A 25,084-nucleotide genomic window follows, 5' to 3' on the forward strand; every position below is an offset into this window, starting at 1 on the left:
GCTTTACTTGGAAGATAAATTCTAAATCCTTTTAAAATGACAAAATGATTGTTACAGGGGTGTCCATACTTTTCTTATCGGGGGCCAAATGTAGAACAAATATGCAATGCCGGCCACAGACTCTGTGCCATAAAATGAATACAAAAAATGATTGGCACACTTCACATGTCCTTTATGTTTGAATGACTAGCTTTAATGAGCTATCTTTGATGGTGTTGTAAACTAGATAAACTACATATCTGCTTACCAGGTAATATTAATACAGTTTAACTGTTTCCTAACAAATTAAACACACACACTTCCCCCTAAAATCAGTGAAAAATATTAATTTTCACAACGTCTATAGTCTTTGTTGTTTCTTTAGAGCCGCCATGTTTATCCAGAAGTTCAGTAACATTAACGGAAGTGTAACGTCGTTGTTTTCAGTTATCTGGAAAGATGGGAAGCGTTTTAAACTGGTTTATAGTGACACCCAGAGTTCAAATTAAGAATGTCTTGTTTTAAAATCAGATTTAAAGCGGGCCAAATTTCATTTCCTAACGAAAATACCTCACAGGCCGTTTTAAACATGGCTGCAGTTTGGACACCCTGCTGTAAAAAAGTGGTACAAGTCTGTGGACGATTAGTTGTACCATAAACTTTTCACTTTTTTTGACCAAAAATACTATGAGAGATATTTGCTATTGTTGTTTAGCTTTCCAAGTGTTGTTTGTCTGACCCTGAGAACTTAACCTTTACTATGATTGCTACTTGTACAGCAAATTCCCAACAAATGTTAACATCAAATGATGAAGCCAGCTACACTTTCTACTCTTTCTGAATTTGTTTGTTTATTAGGATTTTAATGTCATGTTTTACACTTTGGTTACATTCATGACAGGAACGATAGTTACTCATTACATAAGATTCATCAGTTCACAAGATTATATCGAACACAGTCATGGACAATTTAGTATCTCCAATTCACCTCACTTGCACGTCTCTGGACTGTGGGAGGAAACCGGAGCACCCGGAGGAAACCCGCACAGACACAGGGAGAACATGCAAACTCCACACAGAAAGGACCCCACCCCACTCTTTCTGAGCAGTTTCCTGATACTTACATTTATTATAAGCTAAATCTACCACTCAGATAACCTTTGTGCATGTAAATTTACTGAAAGTAGCCAATTTGTTGATCTGTACTCTTTACACCGCCCTGTACCTTGTTTATTAACCGAACGACTACCCAAAGGACACCCAACGACCAAATGGTGTTTGATGGTGGACCATTCTAGGCATTGCAATGGCACAACCATAATAATAACATTTGGAACTTCTTATAATTAGCATAACTAGGTTAGTGCAAATAAAATAAAGCAACCTTTTAGCAACAATGTCTAAAAAAAAAAAAGTGAATGTTTCCCATTCTCTGCTCTCAGAAAAAAAAAAAAATCACCCTCCCAGATTAAATGACAGAGGATAACCCTAGCTCGTCTGTTGACGAGTGTGTTGAAACCCCAAACCCGAGTTGGCGTTTGTCAGTGGTACCTGTAAGGCGAGCTGAATACATTTTCTGCCCTGGTGCTTTACAGAAAATGAACTCTAAAAAACTAAAGAAATGCATCAGCGATGGAACACCAAATTTAATTTGGAGTACCTGAGTTATTTAAATAATGGGCAGCTAAGAGAGCTTTTGGAAAATGAGGAGACTTTACAGCGCATCAACAAAACTAACCCAAGGGTAAGAGTTTTTTTTCTCTTTAATTAAGAGTCTAGTTTTAAATATTTAAAAACAAGTTACTAGATGTATATATAGATGTTACATGTATATACTGTATGTCTAAATCAAACTTGCAATGGTTGATTTTCCCCCATCCAGCTCCAGGAGCTGCAAAGGCAAAAGGAGCTTATGTTAGATTCAAACCACAAACTTGCCAAGCAGAACTTATCCTACCAGCCTTATCTGAAATACAACAAAATGCTATTAGCAGAAAAGTACCAGCTTCTCAGCCAGCTGGTCTCCTCCGTAAGATACAAAAAGGCGAAGTTGGGTAAGAATCTTTCTATAAACTAAAACACAAAACCTAATAAATGGAACATCTGTATTAATTATGGTTTCCTTACTTTGGCACACATACAGTAAAGTTGCATAGAAAAATGAGGCCTGAGCCAATCCAGCAGCTTCTACAGGCAAAGCTCACCTGTATCATGGACCAATCTGAGGTACTTATACACAATGTTTTGAACATTAAGAATCAGAAATAGATGCAGAAAAAAAAAAAGTCAAACCTCTTTTTGCTATTTCAGAGCGTTTGGCAGAAGTTCTTGGATGGTGAACTGCTGCCGGTGGATTTTGTGGAATCTTTTCAACATATACAGAAGTTCTACCACACAAACCTGATTCAGGTGGAAAAAATGCAAAACCTCTGCACAAAAACACACTGGAGAATAGACAATTACATCTCAAGTGATCTGATGTCATCAAATTCAGGGAGTTTGTTCTATAATCTCAGTCCGGTTGTCATGCTACCAAGTTCAGTCTACCCTGTTCTTCCTGTAATAGGACATTCGGTAAAGATGAGCCACCTTCCTCATATTAATCACTGTACTTGTGATTTGTGGACCCCTGTAGTTTATGGTAAAAACACAGATAGGTTACAAACATTTATGAAAAACTGGCAACCAATTCAATCAGAACATTACAAAAGAAGTAGAGACAAAACACAATGAACATTTTTGGACATTGGTCCCCTATTTAGGACAATACTTGATCGACTTACTTTGAGCTGCAATTACACTTATGTCTTCTACAGTAGAATTAGGTTCTGAACATCTGGATGCTAATATTTATGCTCACCTTGTTTTTCGTTTAGCTCAGATTCTGCTTTGGCAGTGTACATAAACTGGTTTTCCTTTTGAAAGGTAAATCTTCACCTCATTCTCTAAGCTCTTGAACATTTTGTTTTAGATTTGCCTATATTTGGATTGGTTATCTTGTGAGTTTCTCCACAACATGATGCATTGAGGATGGTGTTCTTAAAGTGGTAAGCAGTGAGGGGTTTCCACCAAACACAAAGCTTTGTGATCTTATCGGACCCGAACACCTTTTCCCACATTTGAGCCTCCAAACATGCCGTCAAACTCCAAAATACAATTTAATATGATTTCGATTCAATATTGACATTCCTCTGGCCATTTTTGAAATATATAAAACCCAGCTTTGTGGATATTTAAGCTTGGATTGTCTTGTAAACAGCTTTTAAATCTTATCTTTTAACTTTAACTTTGGTCTCTTGGTTTCTTCCCTAATTATTGCCCTCATTACTTAATCATTACGTTTTTTGTGAATAGACTCTTCTAGATAGAATCGGGGTCGTACTGTATTCTTTCCATTTTTAAATAATAGATTTATGGTACGCTCTGTGGGACATTTAAAATTTCAGGTGTTTTTCTCCAGTGGAGTCCCCACCCTATCTAGTGCAGGGGAAGGTCAGCCAGAAGTCCAGCTTCTTGATAACCTCTAATTAGAACACAAAGAGCCAGACACAGGTAGGGGGGATTAAAATCAGAGGGCATTGTTTGCCTGTTTGCTCTTTTATCCTTGGATAAGACTTCTGTTTCATCACTGTCAGGGATCATTGGTGATCATCCTGCTACTCAAATTGGGCAATTTTCTCATCTGTCAGCTAACTGCTTTGAGCCGCTGGGCTCCTGGACACACTGCAATCTGCTGAAGGCTGCCACTGACAGAACAGAAGGACATGGCAAGAAAGCATTCATAAATTATACAACTGGAAAAAAGGCAACATTATTCGTTCCCTTAAATGATCAAAAACTGAGGTGGAAACTGGAGATGCAAATGACTTTATTTAGAAAAATAAAATTAATATTTCCATACAAGTACAAATACAATTAATTTATTGATCACATTATTTGACATCTAAGGAGCATTATTTAATTATATAAATACAATCAACCAGTAGTAAAAGAAATGACACTATGCTGCCAAATGTATGTGGACACAAAAATATGGGTAAAATCTGCACCCATCTCCTCCCACCCATTTCTTCAGGCTCTGATGGTGGACAGGAAGGCCTGGCTTCCAATTAATGTTCTCATTCCAAATGTGTAAAACCCCCTTTCTAAACTGCTTCCAATCTAAATGGGCTCTGTGCACAACCCTGGAGGTTCTGCACACAAACTCACCAAGCTATGTCATTATAGACCTCACTAGTCTTCACCAAACTGTTGCCAAACAAACTGGAAACATATAAATGTGGTCCACATACTTTTGGCAATATAGTGTACCACACATCACACTATAAAACTATAAAATCCAACCTCATAAAAATGCTAACTTCCCTCTGTAAAATGTGTAGAAAATATTTTTGCAATCCTTTTTGTTTCTTCTTTCTTCGGAGGGACGCTGGGCCTCGACCGATTTGCTCTGCGATACGTAAATTCAGATTTTCCAGTTTCCTACAAAAAACACATAGCATTATTATTGTTTTATTATTATATGTATATTATTGTATACAAAATCGGTACCAAATTCAGCTAGTAATGAGCTAATTTACTGCAGCCAATTTTCTCTTTAATTAACAATTAAAGACCTTTAGAAACATTAAAAGTTCTACAGAGACACTATGCTATATGAGCATAGATGGTCTACAAGGGGTTACAAATGCATGTCCAAGACTCTGAGACTCCACCAAAGCACAGTAAGAGCCCTTGTCTTCAAACAGAGGAAACTTGGAACAGTGAAAAATGTAACAGTAAAAAGTGGTTGAATACTTGTTTCCTCCTGACTGTAAATAAATGAATTTATTTTGCTTGACAGGTTAGTCAAATGAAATAAAACACAGATGCTCTACTTACTGGGTGAGTGGAAGTCGAGGGAAACACAGGAGCAAAACGCAGAGCTCTCATAGAGGCCTCCAAGTGGTGAGATGGAAGAAAAAAGTTAGGAATCTTTACATGATCGCTGCTAGAAGAAATGGGTTAAGGTGCAAACAGATGCCAAACAACAGATCTATGGTAGAACGAACATTTAATTTCAAACTGCCTTGTGATTCCACATTTGTCAACAATAAATTATTTCAAATACAGACAATTACTGGATGTTCAAATGCTAATAAACCTGAACCAGGTGAATAGAATTCCTAACCATTTTCCCCAGGTACCCCAATCAGCCACAACATTAAAGATACTGAGAGATGACATGAATAACAATAAAAATATATCAAATAAATAGCATGGCATAAGAAACTGAGCAATTCTGAAACAGCTACATTTTTGTCAGACTGTTAATATGAGTCATGTTTTTTTTACATCATGTGGACGGCTGGGTGCACGCACATCGCTTACCTGGGGAAGAGACAGCACCAAGATGCACTGTGGAAATAAGACGAACCGCCAGAGGCAGTGTGATGCTCTGGGCTATGTCCTGCTGGGAATCCTTGGGTCCTTGGTTCACATGGATGTTACTTAAACGCACCACCTATCTAAACATTCAAAGTGTTCTCTAATGCGCCCTGCCAAAATGCATAAATGGTTCAGGAATGGTTTGAGAAACATGCCAAAAGCTTTAAGGTGGGATGTGCTGGACAAACAAGCCCGATTTATAAAGACCACACCTCACAACTTAAAGGATCATAAAGGATCCATAAAGAAACGTCTTAGTTTCCAATACCACAGGACATCTTCAGAGCTATGGAGAAGTCCATGACTCAAAGGGTTAAAGCTGTTTTGGTGGCACAAAGGGAATCATGATATAAATCGTGGTAATTAGTGCATCATGTTTATTGCAGTTGGATCAACAGGATCCATCCTGGCCAGTATGCTTAAATCTCTATGTTTAAACCACTTTACTTATAATTTGCATCAAGTTGGAACCTAGAGTTGTAGCTTGAATCCACCCCTATTTGGCTCTTTAATGGTAGCTTGTCCATTGAGTTAAAAGAGCATACTTAGGATGCAAAGGCCTGGCTTGAAACTGACATTCCAATTCATTCCAAATGTGTTTAATAAGGTGGAGGTCAAGGCTCTACTCAAGCCAATGGAGTTCCTCTAAACCATGTCTTTTTGGATCTTGCTTGGTGCACAGGGGCCACAAAATTGGTGACAATTAGCAAGGGATGTCCACATACTTTTGACCATATGGTTTACTAGTATGATTGGCAACTTTTACAATGTATGACAGAAATATTTTCCTAACAAAGGATACAGATTTGCTCTCGATTCCTCATTTTCACGCTCACCATTTGCCTTTATGCTAGATTCAGAGCAGGAAGGTAACAACGAATCATTTTCCGAGTCCGACTCGCTGTCAAGCTCACGACCGGCTGGGTCTTGTGTGGAATCCCTTTTGAAAAGCACTGCAAAGGAGCTCTCTTCATTATCGAGTTCCTCACTAACATGTTGCGAATCTTCATCTCCTCCAGCATCTCCAGCATCCTCGTCTGATTCAAATCCAGCCGACAGGTCTGAATCAGTATGAGCTCTCTGTGTGTCTGAAGGCAAAGCTTGCATGGAAGCAGCTGGTGAAGACACCGCCGTCTCTCTGTCATCGCTGTGTCTGAGGTCATGGACCGGCTGCTCGGTCACCTCCAGACTCTCAACAGAGTCGAGATCAGGATCAGACAAGATGCTGGTCCAGGGGCTGGTCCTGTCTGTCACAGATGTGACCTCGTTGAGAGTCCGGGGTTCTATCAACGTCTCCTCAAACTCCTCGTCGTCCTTGTCTACCAATTCATCCTCTTCTTCAATGGAGGGGCTGTCTAGGTGGAGGTCTTCATTGTCGGGCTCAGGTGAATGGCTGGATTCTTCTGAAGCAGGGGAGAGGAGCGGTGAAACGTCCTCCAACTGGGGTACTGGGTCCTTATAATGACTAATAGTCTCAAAGCTCTCTGACTCTGCTAGTGCTGAATGATCCACACCTGAGAAAGCATACACCTCCATCTCAGCAGGTCTTGAGGGATTTTTCTGTCTGGTTGGAGATGCTGCAGCGGCTTGATGCTCACTAAGACCTACAAATGCAGGAACATACAGGAGAGTTCAAAAGTAATTGCCCCCCCTCTTTTGACTGCTCTGTCTTGCACCTCACTTGCATTTCTTGTCTTTGGACTGTGGGAGGAAAATGGAGCTCCCGGAAGAGACCCACACAGACACGGGGAGAACATGCAAACTCCGACTAGGTTATCAAACCATGAAAGTATCAAATCAATACTCTGGAAAATCTGATAGGGGAAACAAAACAAAAAAAAAAAACAGGCTTACCTGCAATCATGCCATTCACCTCTTCTACAAGTTGGTTGGACTTAAGCAGTAGCTCTGTTGTGTCGGCTTCGGAATCCTTATGAACATCCTGTCTGGAGTTTTGACTCTGCTCTGTCAGCACTGAAAAAGCCGGTGTGGACAGCTTGCGGCTGAAATACTTTTGAATGTCATCCAACTCACTTAGGTTTTTCCTAAAAGTGCACAAAAAATAATCAACAAACTCACTTCCCTTCTTAATTAACAACTCAAAATGTAAAAGGCAAACAGTGATACCTGAGGGCTGAGAAGAGTCCAGAGCTGGAGGGGTGAGCATCTCCAGCACAAAAAGATGTTGTGGTGTTTTCTCGTTCTTGCAGGGTCTTATGGAATCTCCGTATGTTGTCCATGTGCTCATCGTGGTGATCAAACAGGCCAGACCTGAAAAAAAAAGTACGTCATATGTCTACTTTTACATTGGAAACTGTCATGCAAACCCAACAATGGACAGGAACGGACTGCTGTGCCACCTGAGCGCCAAGGATGTATTTTTACTACTTACCTACTTGACAGAAAAATCACCAAGGTTCCTACCTGTTGGAAAATATTCCGTCCTGTTCAGGAGTGCAGATCCTTTGTTCAGGGAAGCGGCTGATGTGACTGGGAAAGCCGCTGTACACAGCTGTGGTTTGATAACACAGTGGCAGGGCACCAAAGAGAGACTGAAACAGAGACATGAATATCCTTAGTCATCACCAGTTTCCTTCTTAATTTAGTATTTTTAAAACCAATTGCAAAGCATTTTATGAGGACCCCCACTGACCAGATGTAGTCAGTAAGGGAATAGTGCTCCAAACTAAAAATATAAAGCCAACGTGGTCATGTCATTAGTAGGCGTCCAATAATCTCAAAATGTGACTCGCTTCATCTCGACGAGAGCAGTAACCATGTCCGGAAGAGGCAAGGGCGGCATTACGCTGTTTCTTTAACACTTTTCTTCGTCAAAACTGGGAGAAATCCCTGGATAAAGGCCACTATGGTACCAGCTGGACCTTCTACCTCTCAAACGGGGAAATTTTGGGCCAGAATCCGGTATGTAGGCCAAGATGAAGCTCCAAACAGATCAACTATCGGTGCTCACTTAATGCGAAGTCAATGGCTAAACGTTGCTGACATATACTCATTCATTTCACTTCCTAACAAAAAAGATTATGAGCTGATTTTTTACTTTGTGCAAGTCTTCAACAATGGAGGAAGCCAAGGGTTCTGGAAGGATTGGGAGCTGGATTGTGCAACTCCAGTAAACATCAAAAATATATACGTTAAATTTTGGACAGGAAGAGTTTCCGATGAAGATATTGAACAGTTTTCCAACAGGATAACGACCCCAAACACAACCTCCAAGATGACAACTGCCTTGCTGAGGAAGCTGAAGGTAAAGGTGATGGACTAAACCCAATTGAGCACCTGTGGCGCATCCTCAAGTGGAAGGTGGAGGTGTTCAAGGTGTCTAACATCCACCAGCTCTGTGATGTCATCATGGAGGAGTAGAAGAGGATTCCAGTAGCAACCTGTGCAGCTCTGGTGAATTCCATGCCCAGGAGGGTTAAGGCAGTGCTGGATAATAATGGTGGTCACACAAAATATTGACACTTTGGGCACAATTTGGACATGTTCACTGTGGGGTGTACTCACTTATGTTGCCAGCCATTTAGACATTAATGGCTGTGTGTTGAGTTATTTTCAGAAGACAGTAAATCTACACTGCTATACAAGTTGTACACTGACTAATCTAAGTTATATCCAAATTTTATTTCTGTAGTGTTGTCCCATGAAAAGATATAATAAAATATTTGCAGAAATGTGAGGGGTGTACTCACTTTTGTGATACACTGTAGGAGATAAATTAACCTAATACAGTTCTAGTTTGGTGCATATACACCTGAAGTATATTACAATTTAAAAATATTGACATTTATGCAAAATTAAGAAAATTTTACCTCAGGAACTATTTTAGCATATGAACAAAAAATAAATGGTTTAAGAGCAACGTACACTGGAGTCAGTAGCAGTGTTCTCACAGGCGACCTGCCTCTGGGCACGGAGTTCCTGTGCACCCATCAGAGGTGACACGGACACTTTGATCTGTCCCTGGCACTGCCCGCTGAAATCTGTAATGTTGTACCAGCCGCAGACAGACTGAAAGCCAGACAGAAGTGGAGAAAGGTCCACTGAAGCAAAGCCAATCACTCGCTCTGCTTCTGAAAATAAAAACAAACAAAAAACAAAGAGAACATTTTTATTTCATGTTCAGGAAATCAAGTCATTTTTAGTATTTAAAAAAGTGCACAGGTGGTACCTCCTTTGTGCCAGACTTTAAAAACCAGCAACTGCTGTGGATCTACAAGTAGCTCCTTTGAAAGCCTGAAGAAACCAATATATCAGTAAATTAGCAAACCGGTGTGTACTAAGTGGACTGTGTGTGTGTGTGTGTGTGTGTGTATAGAAGATTCTAGTTTACCTGCATTCTTGTTGGTGGTCCCATACTGGACAATCACTGTCTTGGACCACGGCTGTGTTTACTGTACCAGCGTCATCAGCAGTGGCGTACGAAACCCAACAACTGGGAAGACTATTTCTCTTCTCAGCTAGAGGACAGCCTGAGAATGACAACACCACAAATGAAACATCGTATAGTGCATCTTATTATGTACGTAGGCTGTAATAGTAACTTTGGGACTATTATTGTGCTTTATTTGCAAGGGCCCTGGAAAACAGCAGAGGGGCTACAATCAGTAATTGTATACCCCAAAAAAAATCGATCTGTATGGTAGGTGTAGCTTGTCAAATAATCAATTAATGTACGTTCCAGATAGGTGTACCTCATAAAGTGCACAGTGAGTTTAACTGTGTCCATACTGTATTATCCCAAAGTTTATTCTCACAGGGGTATTTATAGTATAAAATTGTGTATTGCAATGATTGTACTAGCATTATTTTTATTATTGACAAGTCCCACAGACTAAAACTAAATCCTATTAGCTCCCAAAACACACCCTGCTCACCTTTTAAACTGAGATGCATTGATCTCTCCACACTCACAGTTGCAGTGAAAGTGTTGTTTTTAGTGAACTCTGAGCTTTGCACTGATTTAGTGTGCTGTCTACTGGACACACACGAGTGTCTAGACAGGCTGTCTGGCACATGGGATTGTCTAGACGAGGGTCCTTTGTCCAGATCTTCCTCTCCTGGACTGATCAGTTGCTCCTCTTCGTCCTCCTCTTCGTCCACCTCTGTGGGGTGCACCTTCGGGGAAGCGTGTCGAGTGGACTTCATTGTGACAGTGATGTGGACTCTCAGAGCAGCTCCACTTAAGTCAGCAGCGGAGCGTTTGAAAAGAGGATACACACCTAAACAGGGAACAGAAATACTGTCATGCGGATACCCATGTTTCCTTTCAAAAGTATTAGGAAGGTTAAGGGAGAGGATGTCTTCACTAGAGCGAGAACCAAAAAACATATCAAATAAAAGATCTACAACTTCACTAAATGGCTAAAAGTATGTAGACACCTGACCATGAGCTTGTTTGACATCTGACGTCCCATTGCTCTTATGATTTACCCAAAAAGCACTGATGTGGTCAGGGCTCTGTTCACTGAGAATTGATTACTAATACACACCCTTCACCCCACCTCTCCTACGTATGTATGTTTATGTACAAAGATACATTACCACTTATTGACTGCTTCTGGTTCGTAGTCGTTGCCAGTGCAGAAAGATCCACAAACGCGGACCCAACCAGACGATCTGAATCATGCGGCCGGATTCTCTTCCCCTTCCCAAAGGAGACCCAAACTTGCACTTCCAGTTTCTCCTCTCTCAGATACCAGCGTAGTGGCTGGCACCTTCTCAGCTCCACATTCCGGGTGCCTGTGAACGTCACCGTGGCCATGTCCTGCCCCTTCTTACCCTCCTCCAGGACTGGATGTCTGAGCTGGGAACAGTACGCCTCTTGATCATAGAGTTTATACCTAAAGTAGCAATAAGTGGATCTCTGAAGCTCAGAGTGACCCGGGAGCAGGAGAACATGTACCGGTAACCAGGCTTTGGGCATAGAGATGGATAATTTGAGCTCCCGGAGTCTTTCGTAGTCTTCATCTTGGTCTTGCTCCTCTTCCTCGCTGTCGCTTTCGACTTCCCATCCCATAAGTCTGGCTGAATTGAGGACACGTTCTCGATCCGCACGATGGCCAAAGTTTATGGAGAGCTCGAGGCCTCCGACTGAGGTTAAGCTAGGGTGTGAGGATGCACTTGGTGGAAGGGAGAGACTGTACCAGCCTGATATGCCTATAAAACAACACAGATTATAAAAGTGATGATTCTTGATGTAAAAAATAATAATAATGTTTCCTACCTGTTCTTTTGTGAAGAAGGTCAGCTAGTCGAATTCTCACTGAGCCCAAAATGCTGTCTGTAGATCTTGATGCATCCACCACTATAAAAAAAAACATTATTGTAAAAAGAGGTAAATGATCAAGGTAAATTATCAAGACATGGAATTTGACCTTGTGTGTCCCAATCTGGCATCTGTCTGTGTTAGCCAGGCATGGATAGACAAGTATTTGTACTGTGCATTGCGAAACACAGTGACATCTGAAAGAGGCATATCCACATAGACGAATATTTGTACGATCAACTACACATCCTATGTGTATCATGAAATAGAAATATAAAACACATATAACAATCACATTCTGTTGGAAAGATATGTCGGTGTTTTGCTTATCACAAACATACAATTTACCTTTATACAGAGATAAAATTAATATTAAGCAGAATTAAGATCAGTCTATAGGTCCGGCCCTCTACAACAGATTTAATTTGCCCACCCCTGGCTTATAGGCTCAAAAAAGGTTACATGGAATGCCCTTCCTTACGCACCCGCCTATTTTCATCCAGGCTTGAGACAAGCACTGAGAGTGTGCCTCCCAACGGCAACGCTGTTCAGCCACCCCCCCTCCCAGGCATAGCCAATTTTGTCTGGGTTGATGCCAGACCGGCTGATAACACAGTTGAGATTGAAACTTTGGATCTTAGTAGTGGTGGGCTAGATTAATAGACCGCTGCACCACCCAAGCGCCCTGACCATGAAGATGTAACCTAATTGGGACAGTGGCTGCTGCAAGATCAAACTTTTAAAGTTCATAAAAATAAAAAGAATTACTGATAATTCGAGGTTGTCCAGACATTGTCCAGACATTGCTCACCTTTGCGTGTGTCTCTGTTATAAACCGTGAGCACAGCCACAGCATCCTGGAGGACCTCGGCCAGGCTAACGCTCTCTCCACTGTCCCTCTGAACCAGCAGCTGACAGCAAAACTCAGTGTGGTGCTCGAACTCGGGGCAAAAACTTCTGGCAACTACACGTGTGCTCCTGCTTTCCCTATCAGGCAGGAAGCTGAGCTGCACAGTCACGAAGGAGTTGACTCCTACCTCTGAGTAGTACTGCAGTGCTACTGACCTGTGAACAGACACAGAAAAATTCCGTAATGTGTGCTGGCTCAGAAAAAGGTGGCTGGTTCGAGCCCTAACACTGGCAACTTGGACCCTTAAACCTTAATTATTTGCATTGCATTGGGTCTAAATTCTGAGGTGCTTTGAATGAAAGCATCCGTTAAATGTTGTAAATGTGAAATGTACCATGGCTTCAAAATTAAATAACAAACACCAGACTAGAAGCATGAAGCAAAGAGGCATGTTTACCACTGTGTTATATATTCTATCTATTTTTATTTTTCATGCTCCTGTATTTATTGGTGGCCACATCATTTCTGCATGTAGACGCCCATCCAGCTGACTGGTGAAACAATGTGGCCTGAATTCACGGGACATGGATGCAACACTGCTGGTGTAATTCTTGGTAAATAAAACGTGTAACCTTGAGCTACATCAGAATGCAAAGGTGGTGACGGTCTGAGAAGACTAACTCACTGAGCAGCAGCCTGCAGACCAGCGGCTCTGTGCACCTGCACTACCAGATTCACTGTGCGGGAGGCCACGGCACCGCTCCTCAAACAGTCACTCCTAACCGGACGGGTCTTGTACTGAACGCTAACCTCGAGCAGACCTAGAAGCAAATGAAATTTATTGTACATACTTATTATAATGCATATGCATACGACATTGCATTGTAAATGAGCCATGCTGCCGAATCTGTGCCATTTCCTTCCCCACGACCTTATATGTATAAATGTATGCAAAATGTAACTCATTACAATAAAAACTCTCTGTTACTTTCAGTCCTGTTACTCATACACTACCATCTTCCAGTTAGAACCCTTGTAAAAATGAAACAAAGTTGCCTGAGATTGACTAAGACACATTCTGAATATTTAAGTATGTGTGTTACTAGATTCAAGATGAATTGAATTAAGTCACTACACGCAAATGGCACCCGTTCAGTGGAATGGTCCAAATATTCATGATGAGTACCTGAGGGTTGAGCCTGAACATCAGCCGGTTTGTCTGTCCTTGGCACCAACGGGAGAGAGAAAAGCTGCGCCTCTGTTTGACCTTGCCTCTGCATCGTGACCATGGCGCACAGCTTGGCCATGGGCAGCAGCCCTTTGGCTACAAGCTGCTCTCGCACATTTGGGTAGTAATACCTGTCATTACAACAGCACAAATTATTAGTGTCTTCATTATTGAACTGTTGTATTTAATCAAAATCTATGCATTTAATGGGAATTCTGTAAGTGAAAGCACGGAGGGGTTTACCTGCACCACACTTCAAACTGGATTCCTCCACCACTGCTGAGGCCCTGACTGGCCAGAGAGCTGAGCAGCAGTGTCTGCACTGGAACACTGGGTGGCGCCAGGAGCACATGCATCTCACGGTGGCCAAACACAGGATCAGGTATGCACAATGTAGTAGCAGTACGATAGGACTTCACATTAACAGCTGTGTGAGTAAAAAATACAATTAATATGCAATAACATTTTAATAGATTAGGTTAAATTACTTAAGTTCTGGAGTGCTAAAGTTCAGGCCCTTAGGTGGAACAGTAGTCTAATGTGCCAGGTCACCAACGAGATCTTAAGCCGGGCACCCTCCCAGACAGCAAAGACTACAATTGAAACAGACCCCATTTTGTCCCTCAGACACAGCCAGTTATGGTTGATGTGGTCTGTTTTTGGGGTGAGTTTCTTCTGTCTGGTGAGCTTTTGTATTGTAACTCACTGGTGGACTGAGTAGCTGACACTTTTTGACAACTGTTAGAGCATCTTTGTTTCCCTTAGCAATCACATTCTACTCTTGTAATACTTGTGTCCTTGTATTCTTTCATTGTACCAAATTTATTACACAACATTCATTATCTGGCTAAAGCATTCCTAAAATTAGCTAAATATTATAACTCTTACTGCTCTCCACAACATGTGGGTCAACATCTGGCATGTCTTCCTCCTTGTCCTTCTCCTGAGTGGGGAATGAGTACTGTATGTAACAGTCAGCTTCTCCCCAGACGGTAGACTGCAATGGAGTTAGTCCTCTCACTTTTTCAATCCGTACCAAAAACACATGCTCGTTCAGAGCCTCAGCAGAGGAAGAAGCATTTGCCTGCAAAAGATACGTATTTATTATGACATTATAACTAATAAGGTGGTTAAAAGCCAAGCCTCTCTGAATCACTCTAAAAGTAGCCGAAAGCAATAAACTGAACTGGCTCATTCTATGTTACACACCCCTATTTAAATAATAAACAGAACGGACCTTGGTGTCAGCTGTGGGTCTGTGATCTAGCAGGTGGACTGGTCTGGACGGTTGGGACACCGAGCTCATTTCCTCTTCTCTCATGCGCTGCAGAGTCATGATCTGCTGGGCTGTACCCATGGCCAAAAACACCCTCAGACTCCCACGTGTTCCACCAGTGAAGATATCCACTATGGGCATGTAGCTGTCTACTGCCACTACTGGATACTGTGCCTGCAGGAGCAGCTGGGAAATCCTGGAGTCTCTGTGTGTAAACAAAACGTTATCATGAGTGAATTTCTTTAGAAATATAGGATAATAATAATAGGGCAGCAAACACAAATGCAATGCAGGGCACAAATATAACAAAGAACAAGCAACTTGGATGCAACTCTGCCTACTCAATCCATCGGCAAGCCACAAATGCCACCCCACCGACAGACAAAACCTAACGCCAAGGAGGACACTCATGACAGCTACACACAGGGGCGCCGACACTTTTTGCCAACTGGGCTTCCCAAAAATAAAAAAATGTGGGAAAAGCTGGGCAGGTCATCAAGTCCATCGTTCAGCCAGGCATATCAGCCAAACAAACAGACTTACAATGAGCAGGACTCATAAACAAACATACAGACAGGAAGTCTGAGGACTAAGATATAGTGCAATATAGAACACCTTCACCTCCACAGTTAGCCAGTGTAGGCACGGCAGGTGGGCATGATACACAAACTGCTTTTAAAACAGCTGTTCAACTTAATATTAATATTAATATTTAATATGAATGTAAATATTAAACAAAACTGTGGTACTGGATGTTTAAGGTGAGTCTCAAATTTGTCTGGGGACCAACCTGAATGACATATAGAACTGGTGAAGAGGTAGTTTGACCAGTCCCAGGAGTTTGTCATGGTCTGATGAGCTGGCTTTGAGCCAAACCTCTATGACCATCACGTTATTCCTCATTCTCTCTAATAACCTGGCGGTAAGAGTCACTGGTGCTACCTGCAAAACACACAAACACGGACACACACATATATTATGTAATTACAATTCTTAAGGTGGAGTCGCAAAAATAGCTGGGCATTTTCAGATCTTTCAAAATATGTATGTATAACTATGACAGTGTATCACAAAAGTGAGTACACCCCTCACATTTCTGCAAATATTTTATTATATCTTTTCATGGGACAACACTATAGAAATAAAACTTGGATATAACTTAGAGTAGTCAGTGTACAACTTGTATAGCAGTGTAGATTTACTGTCTTCTGAAAATAACTCAACACACAGCCATTAATGTCTAAATAGCTGCAACATAAGTGAGTACACCCCACAGTGAACATGTCCAAATTGTGCCCAAAGTGTTAATATTTTGTGTGACCACCATTATTATCCAGCACTGCCTTAACCCTCCTGGGCATGGAATTCACCAGAGCTGCACAGGTTGCTACTGGAATCCTCTTCCACTCCTCCATGATGACATCACGGAGCTGGTGGATGTTAGACACCTTGAACTCCTCCACCTTCCACTTGAGGATGCGCCACAGGTGCTCAATTGGGTTTAGTCCATCACCTTTACCTTCAGCTTCCTCAGCAAGGCAGTTGTCATCTTGGAGGTTGTGTTTGGGGTCGTTATCCTGTTGGAAAACTGCCATGAGGCCCAGTTTTCGAAGGGAGGGGATCATGCTCTGTTTCAGAATGTCACAGTACATGTTGGAATTCATGTTTCCCTCAATGAACTGCAGCTCCCCAGTGCCAGCAACACTCATGCAGCCCAAGACCATGATGCTACCACCACCATGCTTGACTGTAGGCAAGATACAGTTGTCTTGGTACTTCTCACCAGGGCGCCGCCACACATGCTGGACACCATCTGAGCCAAACAAGTTTATCTTGGTCTCGTCAGACCACAGGGCATTCCAGTAATCCATGTTCTTGGACTGCTTGTCTTCAGCAAACTGTTTGCGGGCTTTCTTGTGCGTCAGCTGCCTTCTGGGATGACGACCATGCAGACCGAGTTGATGCAGTGTGCGGCGTATGGTCTGAGCACTGACAGGCTGACCTCCCACGTCTTCAACCTCTGCAGCAATGCTGGCAGCACTCATGTGTCTATTTTTTAAAGCCAACCTCTGGATATGACGCCGAACACGTGGACTCAACTTCTTTGGTCGACCCTGGCGAAGCCTGTTCCGAGTGGAACCTGTCCTGGAAAACCGCTGTATGACCTTGGCCACCGTGCTGTAGCTCAGTTTCAGGGTGTTAGCAATCTTCTTATAGCCCAGGCCATCTTTGTGGAGAGCAACAATTCTATTTCTCACATCCTCAGAGAGTTCTTTGCCATGAGGTGCCATGTTGAATATCCAGTGGCCAGTATGAGAGAATTGTACCCAAAACACCAAATTTAACAGCCCTGCTCCCCATTTAAACCTGGGACCTTGACACATGACACCAGGGAGGGACAACAACACATTTGGGCACAATTTGGACATGTTCACTGTGGGGTGTACTCACTTATGTTGCAGCTATTTAGACATTAATGGCTGTGTGTTGAGTTATTTTCAGAAGACAGTAAATCTACACTGCTATACAAGCTGTACACTGACTACTCTAAGTTATATCCAAGTTTCATGTCTATAGTGTTGTCCCATGAAAAGATATAATGAAATATTTGCAGAAATGTGAGGGGTGTACTCACTTTTGTGATACACTGTAAATAATTTTGCTCTTACAAAATAGCTTAACAATTTAAGTTTTAGGTTTGTTATCTTTAATAAATCTGAACCTTGGTCATTAAAAACATAAGTAGCCTTAGTGCTTGTCCAGAAACTTCTGAAAACTTACGTTATTTCTGGCTGACTCACGCAGACCAGAGGTTTAACACTTTAACAGCTGAACTCTTCATTTTGAATCTAATCCACCTACCTGAACCAGGTTGAAAGTGGGCTGTATCTGACCCCAGCTGACCGAGGAACGTGTGGTCTCCTCAGAGCCGAAGAATTTACAGTTCAGATAGGCGTTGGGTTGCATAGGTGCACATTTGAAATCTTTTCCATCGGGCACCATGAGCAGGGTGTGGAGCAAAATATCGCTCTCTTCAATCTCTGTCTGATCAGAGGGTTTAGGAAGAGCGATTCGGACACTTTGCGGGGAAGTCGACCTCGCCCGAGGCATCCTGATGCTCTGGGAGGAATGAACTGCCACGGGTGAGGTGTCTTTTGTGTGAGTAGTTTTATTGACCTGTGGACAGTCACTGATTTCTTCATCGCTTGGTTGACCAGAAGAGAGGTTTACTTTCTGCTGAGCTTGCTTTCCTAATTTGCTCTTGGAAGCGAAATCTTTCTTGTCTGTTGCTAGTTCAAAGGAGACCTTTGAAAAAGGTAAAAAAAAAGAAACAAAGAAAAAGGGAACATTAACAGTAAGTTTATGACCAATGTACAATATTCATATTTACAATATATCCTCTTTGACTGGTTATTTGAAATGTCTATAAATTTGATACAAAGTCTTCAGAAAGTCCAGAAGTTAGAGGCTGAATAATGTTACCTTGAGAGGTCCAATATCCTGTTTGTCTCCATCGACTCTTTGGACAGGAAGTTCAGTGGTAATGCTCAGTCGCTCACTCTGAAGCAAAGTGCGCAAAGGAAAGACGGCAGATCCTATTGGTGCAGGCTGACGAGACATTTGAAATTGATTTTAATAAGCATTTAGTGTTTGCATTTAATAACATTAAGTTTATGCTCTGATAGATGATAAAGCCACATTTACTTTCATTTGATGGCTTTTCCTGGAGTAGACTGTAAATGTAAGGTTCGTATCCCACCATCGCTTGATGCTGGGACCGTCAAAGTGCACTGAGAAGATGCTACGATGCTGGAATTTCACCACTAAGGGGAAAAAAAGTTTCGGTAAATTTTTGCTAACATCACTTACTGCACTCTGGTTACTCCTTATAGAAAATTAACTCACCTTCATCTACAATTTTACTAGAGACGACTCGTGTGACCTCTGCAGGTGCAGCAGTACCAGTGCTATTATTAGGAGCAGGTAATGGAAAGAGGTATTCCACAAAATATGTGCTAGGAGGAAGAGATGGTTAAATAATTGGTTAGAATATATATTAATATAATTAAGGTCCTACCTAATTTACGGACCGTGAAATGAGCCTTTTCCCGCGTAATATGCAATTTGCTATGAAACTGCCCTAGCAATTCTACGGCAATTCAGTTAGCAATCGGTTAGCCAAAATGTCCAAGATGTCGAAGTCTAAAGCATCTAAAAACACGACTCAGGTACTGAGTTTGGAAAACTCCCAGCCAATTCTGTGGACGCAGGAAGGGGGTGTGTCGAACAACAAACAAGTGTTTTCGTATTTGAGAAACATGAAACAAGAAGCCTCGCACTGTTGCTGGATGTTCTAGGTTTACATTCGTCAGTTAGGGTGGGCTATGCTATGTATTATAGCTTGCATTTATTCTCTCATTCAATTTGTCAGTGTAATTTAATGACTGCCATAAAATGTGGCTCTTTTCTGTAAAAATCCTTGAAATGCTCCATAAAATTAAGCATATTTCCCATGAATTTAGTAGGGCCCTACATATCATATTAATATATCCAAACTGTGTTCTGATTGTACCATTTTTTGGTAGCATGAGGTAGAGGAGGTCTTCCTTTGCCTGACAGCTTTCTTGATGTATCAGTGGTACTGACTGTGGGAACCAATAGCTGAAGGATGAGAACTCTGGCTATGTGGATACTTCCAAGCAGTGCAATGCGATCCACACTGAGTCCAGGAAAGCAGTCACTGGGTCCTGCATGTGGCTCAACATCCAAATCCAACCTTTAAAGAGACCGGACAAAGTAAAATGTATTAATTAATTATTCTAATAATTCTATTTTATACCCAATGATTAACTGTACATCTAAAATAATGCTCATTAGGAAAACACTGACCTGGTATTTTCTCTTTCATGTTCGTCTTCTCCTGCACTCAAACAGCTGTCAAACTTCTGAAATCAAGAACATGTAACATAAATCAGTACTGCACTGATTGTAGGGTTACTATGTAAAAAAAAAACCAACATAAAACATACTGGAGCTTTGTAGAACAGGTTTTCCAGGAGGCTCTGGTCATACTGAGGATCACCAAATTCACTGTCTAGAAGTAAGCTGCTACAGCCAGAGAGAGAGCCGGGTGGAGATCCCTCTCCATCCCATAATGGAAGAATAGATCCATTTACACTGTAAACGGGATGTAGAATGTACACAGCATTTACACTGTAAATTTGTAATTAGTGGGTTGCTAATAATCCAACATACAGCTATGTAACATGTAATGCAGACCTATTGTGATACAGTCGTATGGTAACTATGGTAACAACAATAAAGCAACATTTCTCCACAGGTAATACATGTGATGTATAACCTTTATTCCTTAAAGTATATGTATTAGATTTTTAACGTCTTGTTTAACACATTTTGGATACATTAATGTCGGGAACGGTAGTTACTCATTACACAAGATTCACAAGTTCAATTTTGTATCTCCAATTCACCTTACATGCATGTCTTTGGACTGTGGGAGGAAACCGGAGCTCCCGAAGGAAACCCATGCAGTCACGGGGAGAACATGCAAACTCCGAACAGAAAGGACCTGGCTTTAAGCTCAGCTGTCAGGCGTTTCTTTTATGGTAGGACATGTGTACCAGACATGGCGTATTTTATCAGGTGTTGGTTGGTTATTCTGGTATGGCCGTTTTTTTTCATTCATTATATCAACTACCTCCCCAGAAGTAGATCCACAGCCGCATCATGCATGTCAGTGATGCCCTCTGGTCTGCGTAATTCAGGATCCTGAGTCGAGAGCTGCAGGTCTGAGTGGAGGATGTTCTGAAGCAGCTGCCCTGATGACGACGGTGGCCTTCAAAGAGAGAAGAAGCATTGCTGCAATTGCCATAGTTTTAATACTTATACAACCTGTCAGTTCAAGTAACACGCAGAGACGTACAGGGAAGAAGATGATCTAGTGTTGTCTTTTGGTAAAGGCAAGGGAGCGTCCTTCAGAGCCATGTCACAATCAAGGTCAGACTTCAGTGCCGAAACCACCATGGCGTTCCTGAGCTTGCTACCACGCTCGAGAAGAACTAGAAAAAGAAAAAAAAAACAAAAAAAAACACTGTTCATTAATAATCAAGCAACTGTATTCAAATAAACAACTTCTTTGTAAAGCATACCTGATAGAACGTCAACTGATTCTGCAGATATGTGCACATCTGGTTGGCTTGTCTCCTGCACATTTCTATAACCAGCAGCTCCAGGTCCAGCATGAGACGTGCCAGAAAGTGTTTTTTCCCTCTCTTGAAAGTACAGGTGATCCTTACCTCTGAATCATAAAACAAATAAGCACATAAAATTAACACACACACACACACTGCACTATCAGCATGAAAACTAGCAGGAAAGTGGGGAGAACATATGCAACTCCTCACAGACAGAGGATGTCAAAAGGAAATGCAAGTTGTAATGTCTGCAATCAATGAGAAGCCTTATGGAGCCTTTGGTCATGTCTGCTTCCCAAATCTAAACCTGTAAATGGACCTATTACTGCTATTCAGGACAGCAGTGTGCAGTCTAGGATGCTTCCACTGAGCCGTATCCCACTGGCCAATCGCTCTGGAGGTGATTAAGAGGTTCAGATACTTGATCAAGTAAAGACACTCTCAAAATCATCACCCACCTTGGTGTGCTGCTGGAACTGCTTCCAACTGACACTCTTCCACTGTTGCTTGGACCGAAGTGAGGCCGAGACACCGGCAGTGTGTTTTGGTCAGATGTTGGACCGGGACCAGAAAGCGCTGTCTCGATGCTCATGTCTGTGGTGGGCAAGGAGCTGCAGCTGTCGTAGGTTTCGGTCAGAGGTTCAAGCGCAAGCATGACCTGTATTGAGAGCACAAAGTAAAAATACAGCAAAAACAATATAGATTAAGCAATCTCAATAATATTGACAAATTATTTCAGAAAATGGTTTGATGTGTTGAGGTTTAATGTGACGATATATAACATTATTACAAACCTGTAGCTCCCCAAGTTTTTCAGATGTCGGTGACACGAGGGTATAAAATCCACTAATGGAGTGAGATAGAGATAATCGAGCAATCCCAGCTACTTGAGCCCGTGCTATTGGCAAGTGATCACGCTTTGTAAGAACATCCAGCACCACTGAGCCCATATCTGTGAAGAACAAAATGTTTTATGGATGAGTAACTGCATAAAGTCATAAAACATATTGACATTCACGTTTACAGCATTCAGCAGATGCTTTTATATGTCTCTCATGTGTCCACATACTTTTGGGCATGCAGCATATTGTAGTGTTGTATCAATAATGCTTACACAAACATGTGGTCTACATTACCTGTCAGATATGAGGTGAACTGCTTGGGTCCACATCGTACCGGAAATCGTGTTGTAGACATCACATCTTTCTGTCTATCCAAGGATCCATCTCTGGGGTAGAACAGAGTTCCTCCGGTTGTCTCCCCCCACCATCGCAATCGGACCAGGGTCACCGGCGGAGGCTTGGGTACTGTCCACAACACTCTGCTTATTGTGACCCTTAGGAAGCATCGCACCTGGCCCTCCACAAGAGGAGGAAGGCTTGTCGACGGGGACACATCACTGATGACTGTTTAAAAAAAATCATAATATAGTGTTATAAAACAATGGCGATGAGCAGACAAAGCTTGTTTGATTTTTTTTATGGAAGACATGAGCTTAAGCCCAATATTATCATATAGTATTATTTCATGTATGTTGGTTGGTAAAAAATGTGAAAAGGTGAAAAAGGTAAATCAAACCCACGCAGCAAAGTATTTTCAAGTTTTTGGACTTAACAGTAATGTAACAGTTGCAGGAATCACTGAATTCCCAAAAGCACAATGTATAAAATACATTATATGTTTTCAACTTCTGTGGCAACAGTTTGGGGAATGCCCTTTTTGAGCCAATATAACTGCACCCATGTGCATAAGGTACATGAAGATCCTCAAATATATAGAGTAAATAAAGTAAAGTATACAGAGTTTCCAGAAAAGTGGAATTTGTGGTTGTTGTATAAGTGTGTGTGGGGCAACTCCATAACAATGCCTGGGTTCAATTCCCAGGTGGAGTGGTCCGGGGGGCCTTCTGTGTGGAGTTTGCATGTTCTCCCCATGTCTGCGTGGGTTTCCTCCGGGAGCTCCGGTTTCCTCCCACAGTACGAAGACATACAGATGAGGCGAATTGTCCATGACTGTGTTTGACATTACAAACCTGAATTGATGTGTAACCAGAGATTACCTGCCCTGTCATGAATAAAACCAAGTGTATAAAACATGACCTTAAAATCCTAATAAATAAATAAATACATAAATAAATGTCCAACTAAGCCCACGAACAGGTGTCCACATATTTTTGATCATGTATTGTACAGGTCTTTTAAGTGTAAGAACGTTTTTGTGAGTTTATAAGAAGGGTGTCTTACATATTAAGCTTACAAATGTCTTTTCATTCAGGAAGGACTCACATAATACAACTTAATATTATAGCCAAGGGAGTCATTCAGTGGACTAAAGCATACAACTGAAAGTAATTTAAACACAACAAATTAAAAAAATACATGTAATAATTGTAAATTTTATTAAAATAACCTAATGCAACTATTCTACTGACAGCTTGTTTGGAGTCGTACAATATGTCGATAAACAGCTAAACAAGTGTATTTGGCAAGTCAGGCGGAAATGCAAATTGCTCACTTTGCACACATTTAGTGCACTAGGAAGGTTATACACACCGTCATTTAGAAACATTAAAGTGCACGAACATAGGTAGTACAAGCGTATTTGAGATACAGCCTATCAACGGCTTAGCAAACAACTGTCAACAAAGCCCAACGGTTCCTTTAATCCCTAAAACAGCCATGAATAGAAAATACACACGTTTCATTCAAAACCCACCCTTTTTCCGTTTACTTCCAAACTTGTTGGGTTTTGCTCTTCTGGTCTTCATCCCCTCACTTATAAACTTTATATTTCATCATTAGTTTGACAACTTCTGTATACATGGTGCAGCTGAGCAACCGAGTCCAGTCACAACTACCGCCTTCTATTTCTTCTACTGATACAGAGAGAAACCAGCTCCTTCATTACTGCTGCCTACAGGAACAAGCTCGGAATCACACTTCTATTACACATTATTTCATTTTATTATTATTATTAATTCATTAATTCATTGTATTAGCACTACTTATAATATAACATATTATTATTGTAAGCAATTAGGGAATATAATACAGTAATAATAAACAATAAGAAAGGTGAAAGAACAATGACAACTGCAGCAAACGTATTTACCATAATCAGCTATTATTACACTAAATAAATAGGAGAGAGACATCAAGAATAAAATTAATAAAATATGTATAACAACAGCAATCATAATTTTGTCTATTACTATTTTGCATTGCAGCCTAACCTGAACCTAATAATTAGGAGAAGTGTCCACATGCTACTAGTCCTAAAAAGTATCAGTAGCTTTACTTGGCGTGCATGATCAGCAGATGGCAGTGCTGCTCTAAACATATAATATCTGGTCCTACACCTCTTAATAAAAAGTAGTCCATAATGTTCAGGTGAAATCCAAGTTGCATTCTTTCCTTGTCAAGCAGTCCTCGTGTCTAAGTGTTGTTTAATGAGCTTAAACTATACAAGTAATATTGGATTATCAATTAATTAACAAAGCTACTTTGGCATGAATGTTTACAATATTGCATAAAATTGTGCAACAAGATCAATGGCAACATAGGAAAACTAAGGTTGGACAGATTGTCTCTGTCTGGGGGAGGGCGGTTGTTGGCCAAGGAATCTCAATGGAATGCCATCTTGTCCAGGGTGTTACTGCATTACCCAGTGATTTCGAGGACACCAGACCCACCCAGGGAAACTCAGCCCCACTGAACACCTTTAGCATCATTAGAACATTAATTAACTTCAAGCCAGGTCTTTTTATCCAACATTATTGCCTAACGTTACAAATTAAATTTGACTTCCTTGTACACGGACCCTT

The 25,084-nt window shown here is 41.3% G+C and overlaps 1 protein-coding gene across 2 annotated transcripts; it reads right to left on the bottom strand.

Annotated features, from left to right (window-relative positions):
• Nucleotides 1–3,830: 3,830 nt before the first annotated feature.
• Nucleotides 3,831–24,062, bottom strand: c2cd3 (C2 domain containing 3 centriole elongation regulator). 2 transcript variants are annotated; one of them, XM_063016623.1, is made up of 33 exons: nt 23,977–24,062; nt 22,398–22,667; nt 22,056–22,213; nt 21,720–21,919; nt 21,217–21,365; nt 20,991–21,126; nt 20,766–20,903; nt 20,077–20,224; nt 19,937–19,992; nt 19,620–19,823; nt 18,953–19,062; nt 18,752–18,870; nt 18,530–18,655; nt 17,905–18,352; nt 15,837–15,984; nt 15,008–15,251; nt 14,659–14,854; nt 14,014–14,197; nt 13,729–13,901; nt 13,228–13,363; nt 12,504–12,757; nt 11,651–11,731; nt 10,969–11,583; nt 10,302–10,646; nt 9,758–9,896; nt 9,596–9,660; nt 9,292–9,497; nt 7,831–7,958; nt 7,534–7,677; nt 7,261–7,451; nt 6,209–7,010; nt 4,861–4,969; nt 3,831–4,461 (listed from the first exon to the last, which is right to left on the bottom strand). In XM_063016623.1, the coding sequence occupies exons 1-33, from the start codon at nt 24,026–24,028 to the stop codon at nt 4,336–4,338; spliced, it is 6,600 nt and encodes a 2,199-aa protein (XP_062872693.1). In that variant the 5' UTR covers nt 24,029–24,062; the 3' UTR covers nt 3,831–4,335. The 2 variants fall into 2 exon arrangements, with proteins under 2 accessions (XP_062872693.1, XP_062872691.1); XM_063016621.1 differs by lacking the exons at nt 21,217–21,365; nt 21,720–21,919; nt 22,056–22,213; nt 22,398–22,667; nt 23,977–24,062 and having other exon boundaries at nt 4,861–4,966; nt 20,991–21,108.
• Between the last annotated feature and the right edge of the window lie 1,022 nt (nt 24,063–25,084).

The sequence above is a fragment of the Trichomycterus rosablanca genome, chromosome 20 (genome assembly GCF_030014385.1).
Source record: "Trichomycterus rosablanca isolate fTriRos1 chromosome 20, fTriRos1.hap1, whole genome shotgun sequence".
NCBI classification, from domain to species: Eukaryota; Metazoa; Chordata; class Actinopteri; order Siluriformes; family Trichomycteridae; genus Trichomycterus; species Trichomycterus rosablanca.

Excerpts from the sequence above, each read along its gene's own strand:
- c2cd3 (XM_063016623.1), bottom strand. The coding sequence starts at position 24,028 with ATGAAGACCAGAAGAGCAAAACCCAACAAGTTTGGAAGTAAACGGAAA. Across the intron at positions 20,225-20,765 it reads GTGGATCTACTTCTGGGGAG|TGTAAATGGATCTATTCTTC; the intron begins GTAGTTGATATA and ends TCCCGTTTACAG. Across the intron at positions 9,498-9,595 it reads TAAAGTCTGGCACAAAGGAG|AAGCAGAGCGAGTGATTGGC; the intron begins GTACCACCTGTG and ends TTTTATTTTCAG.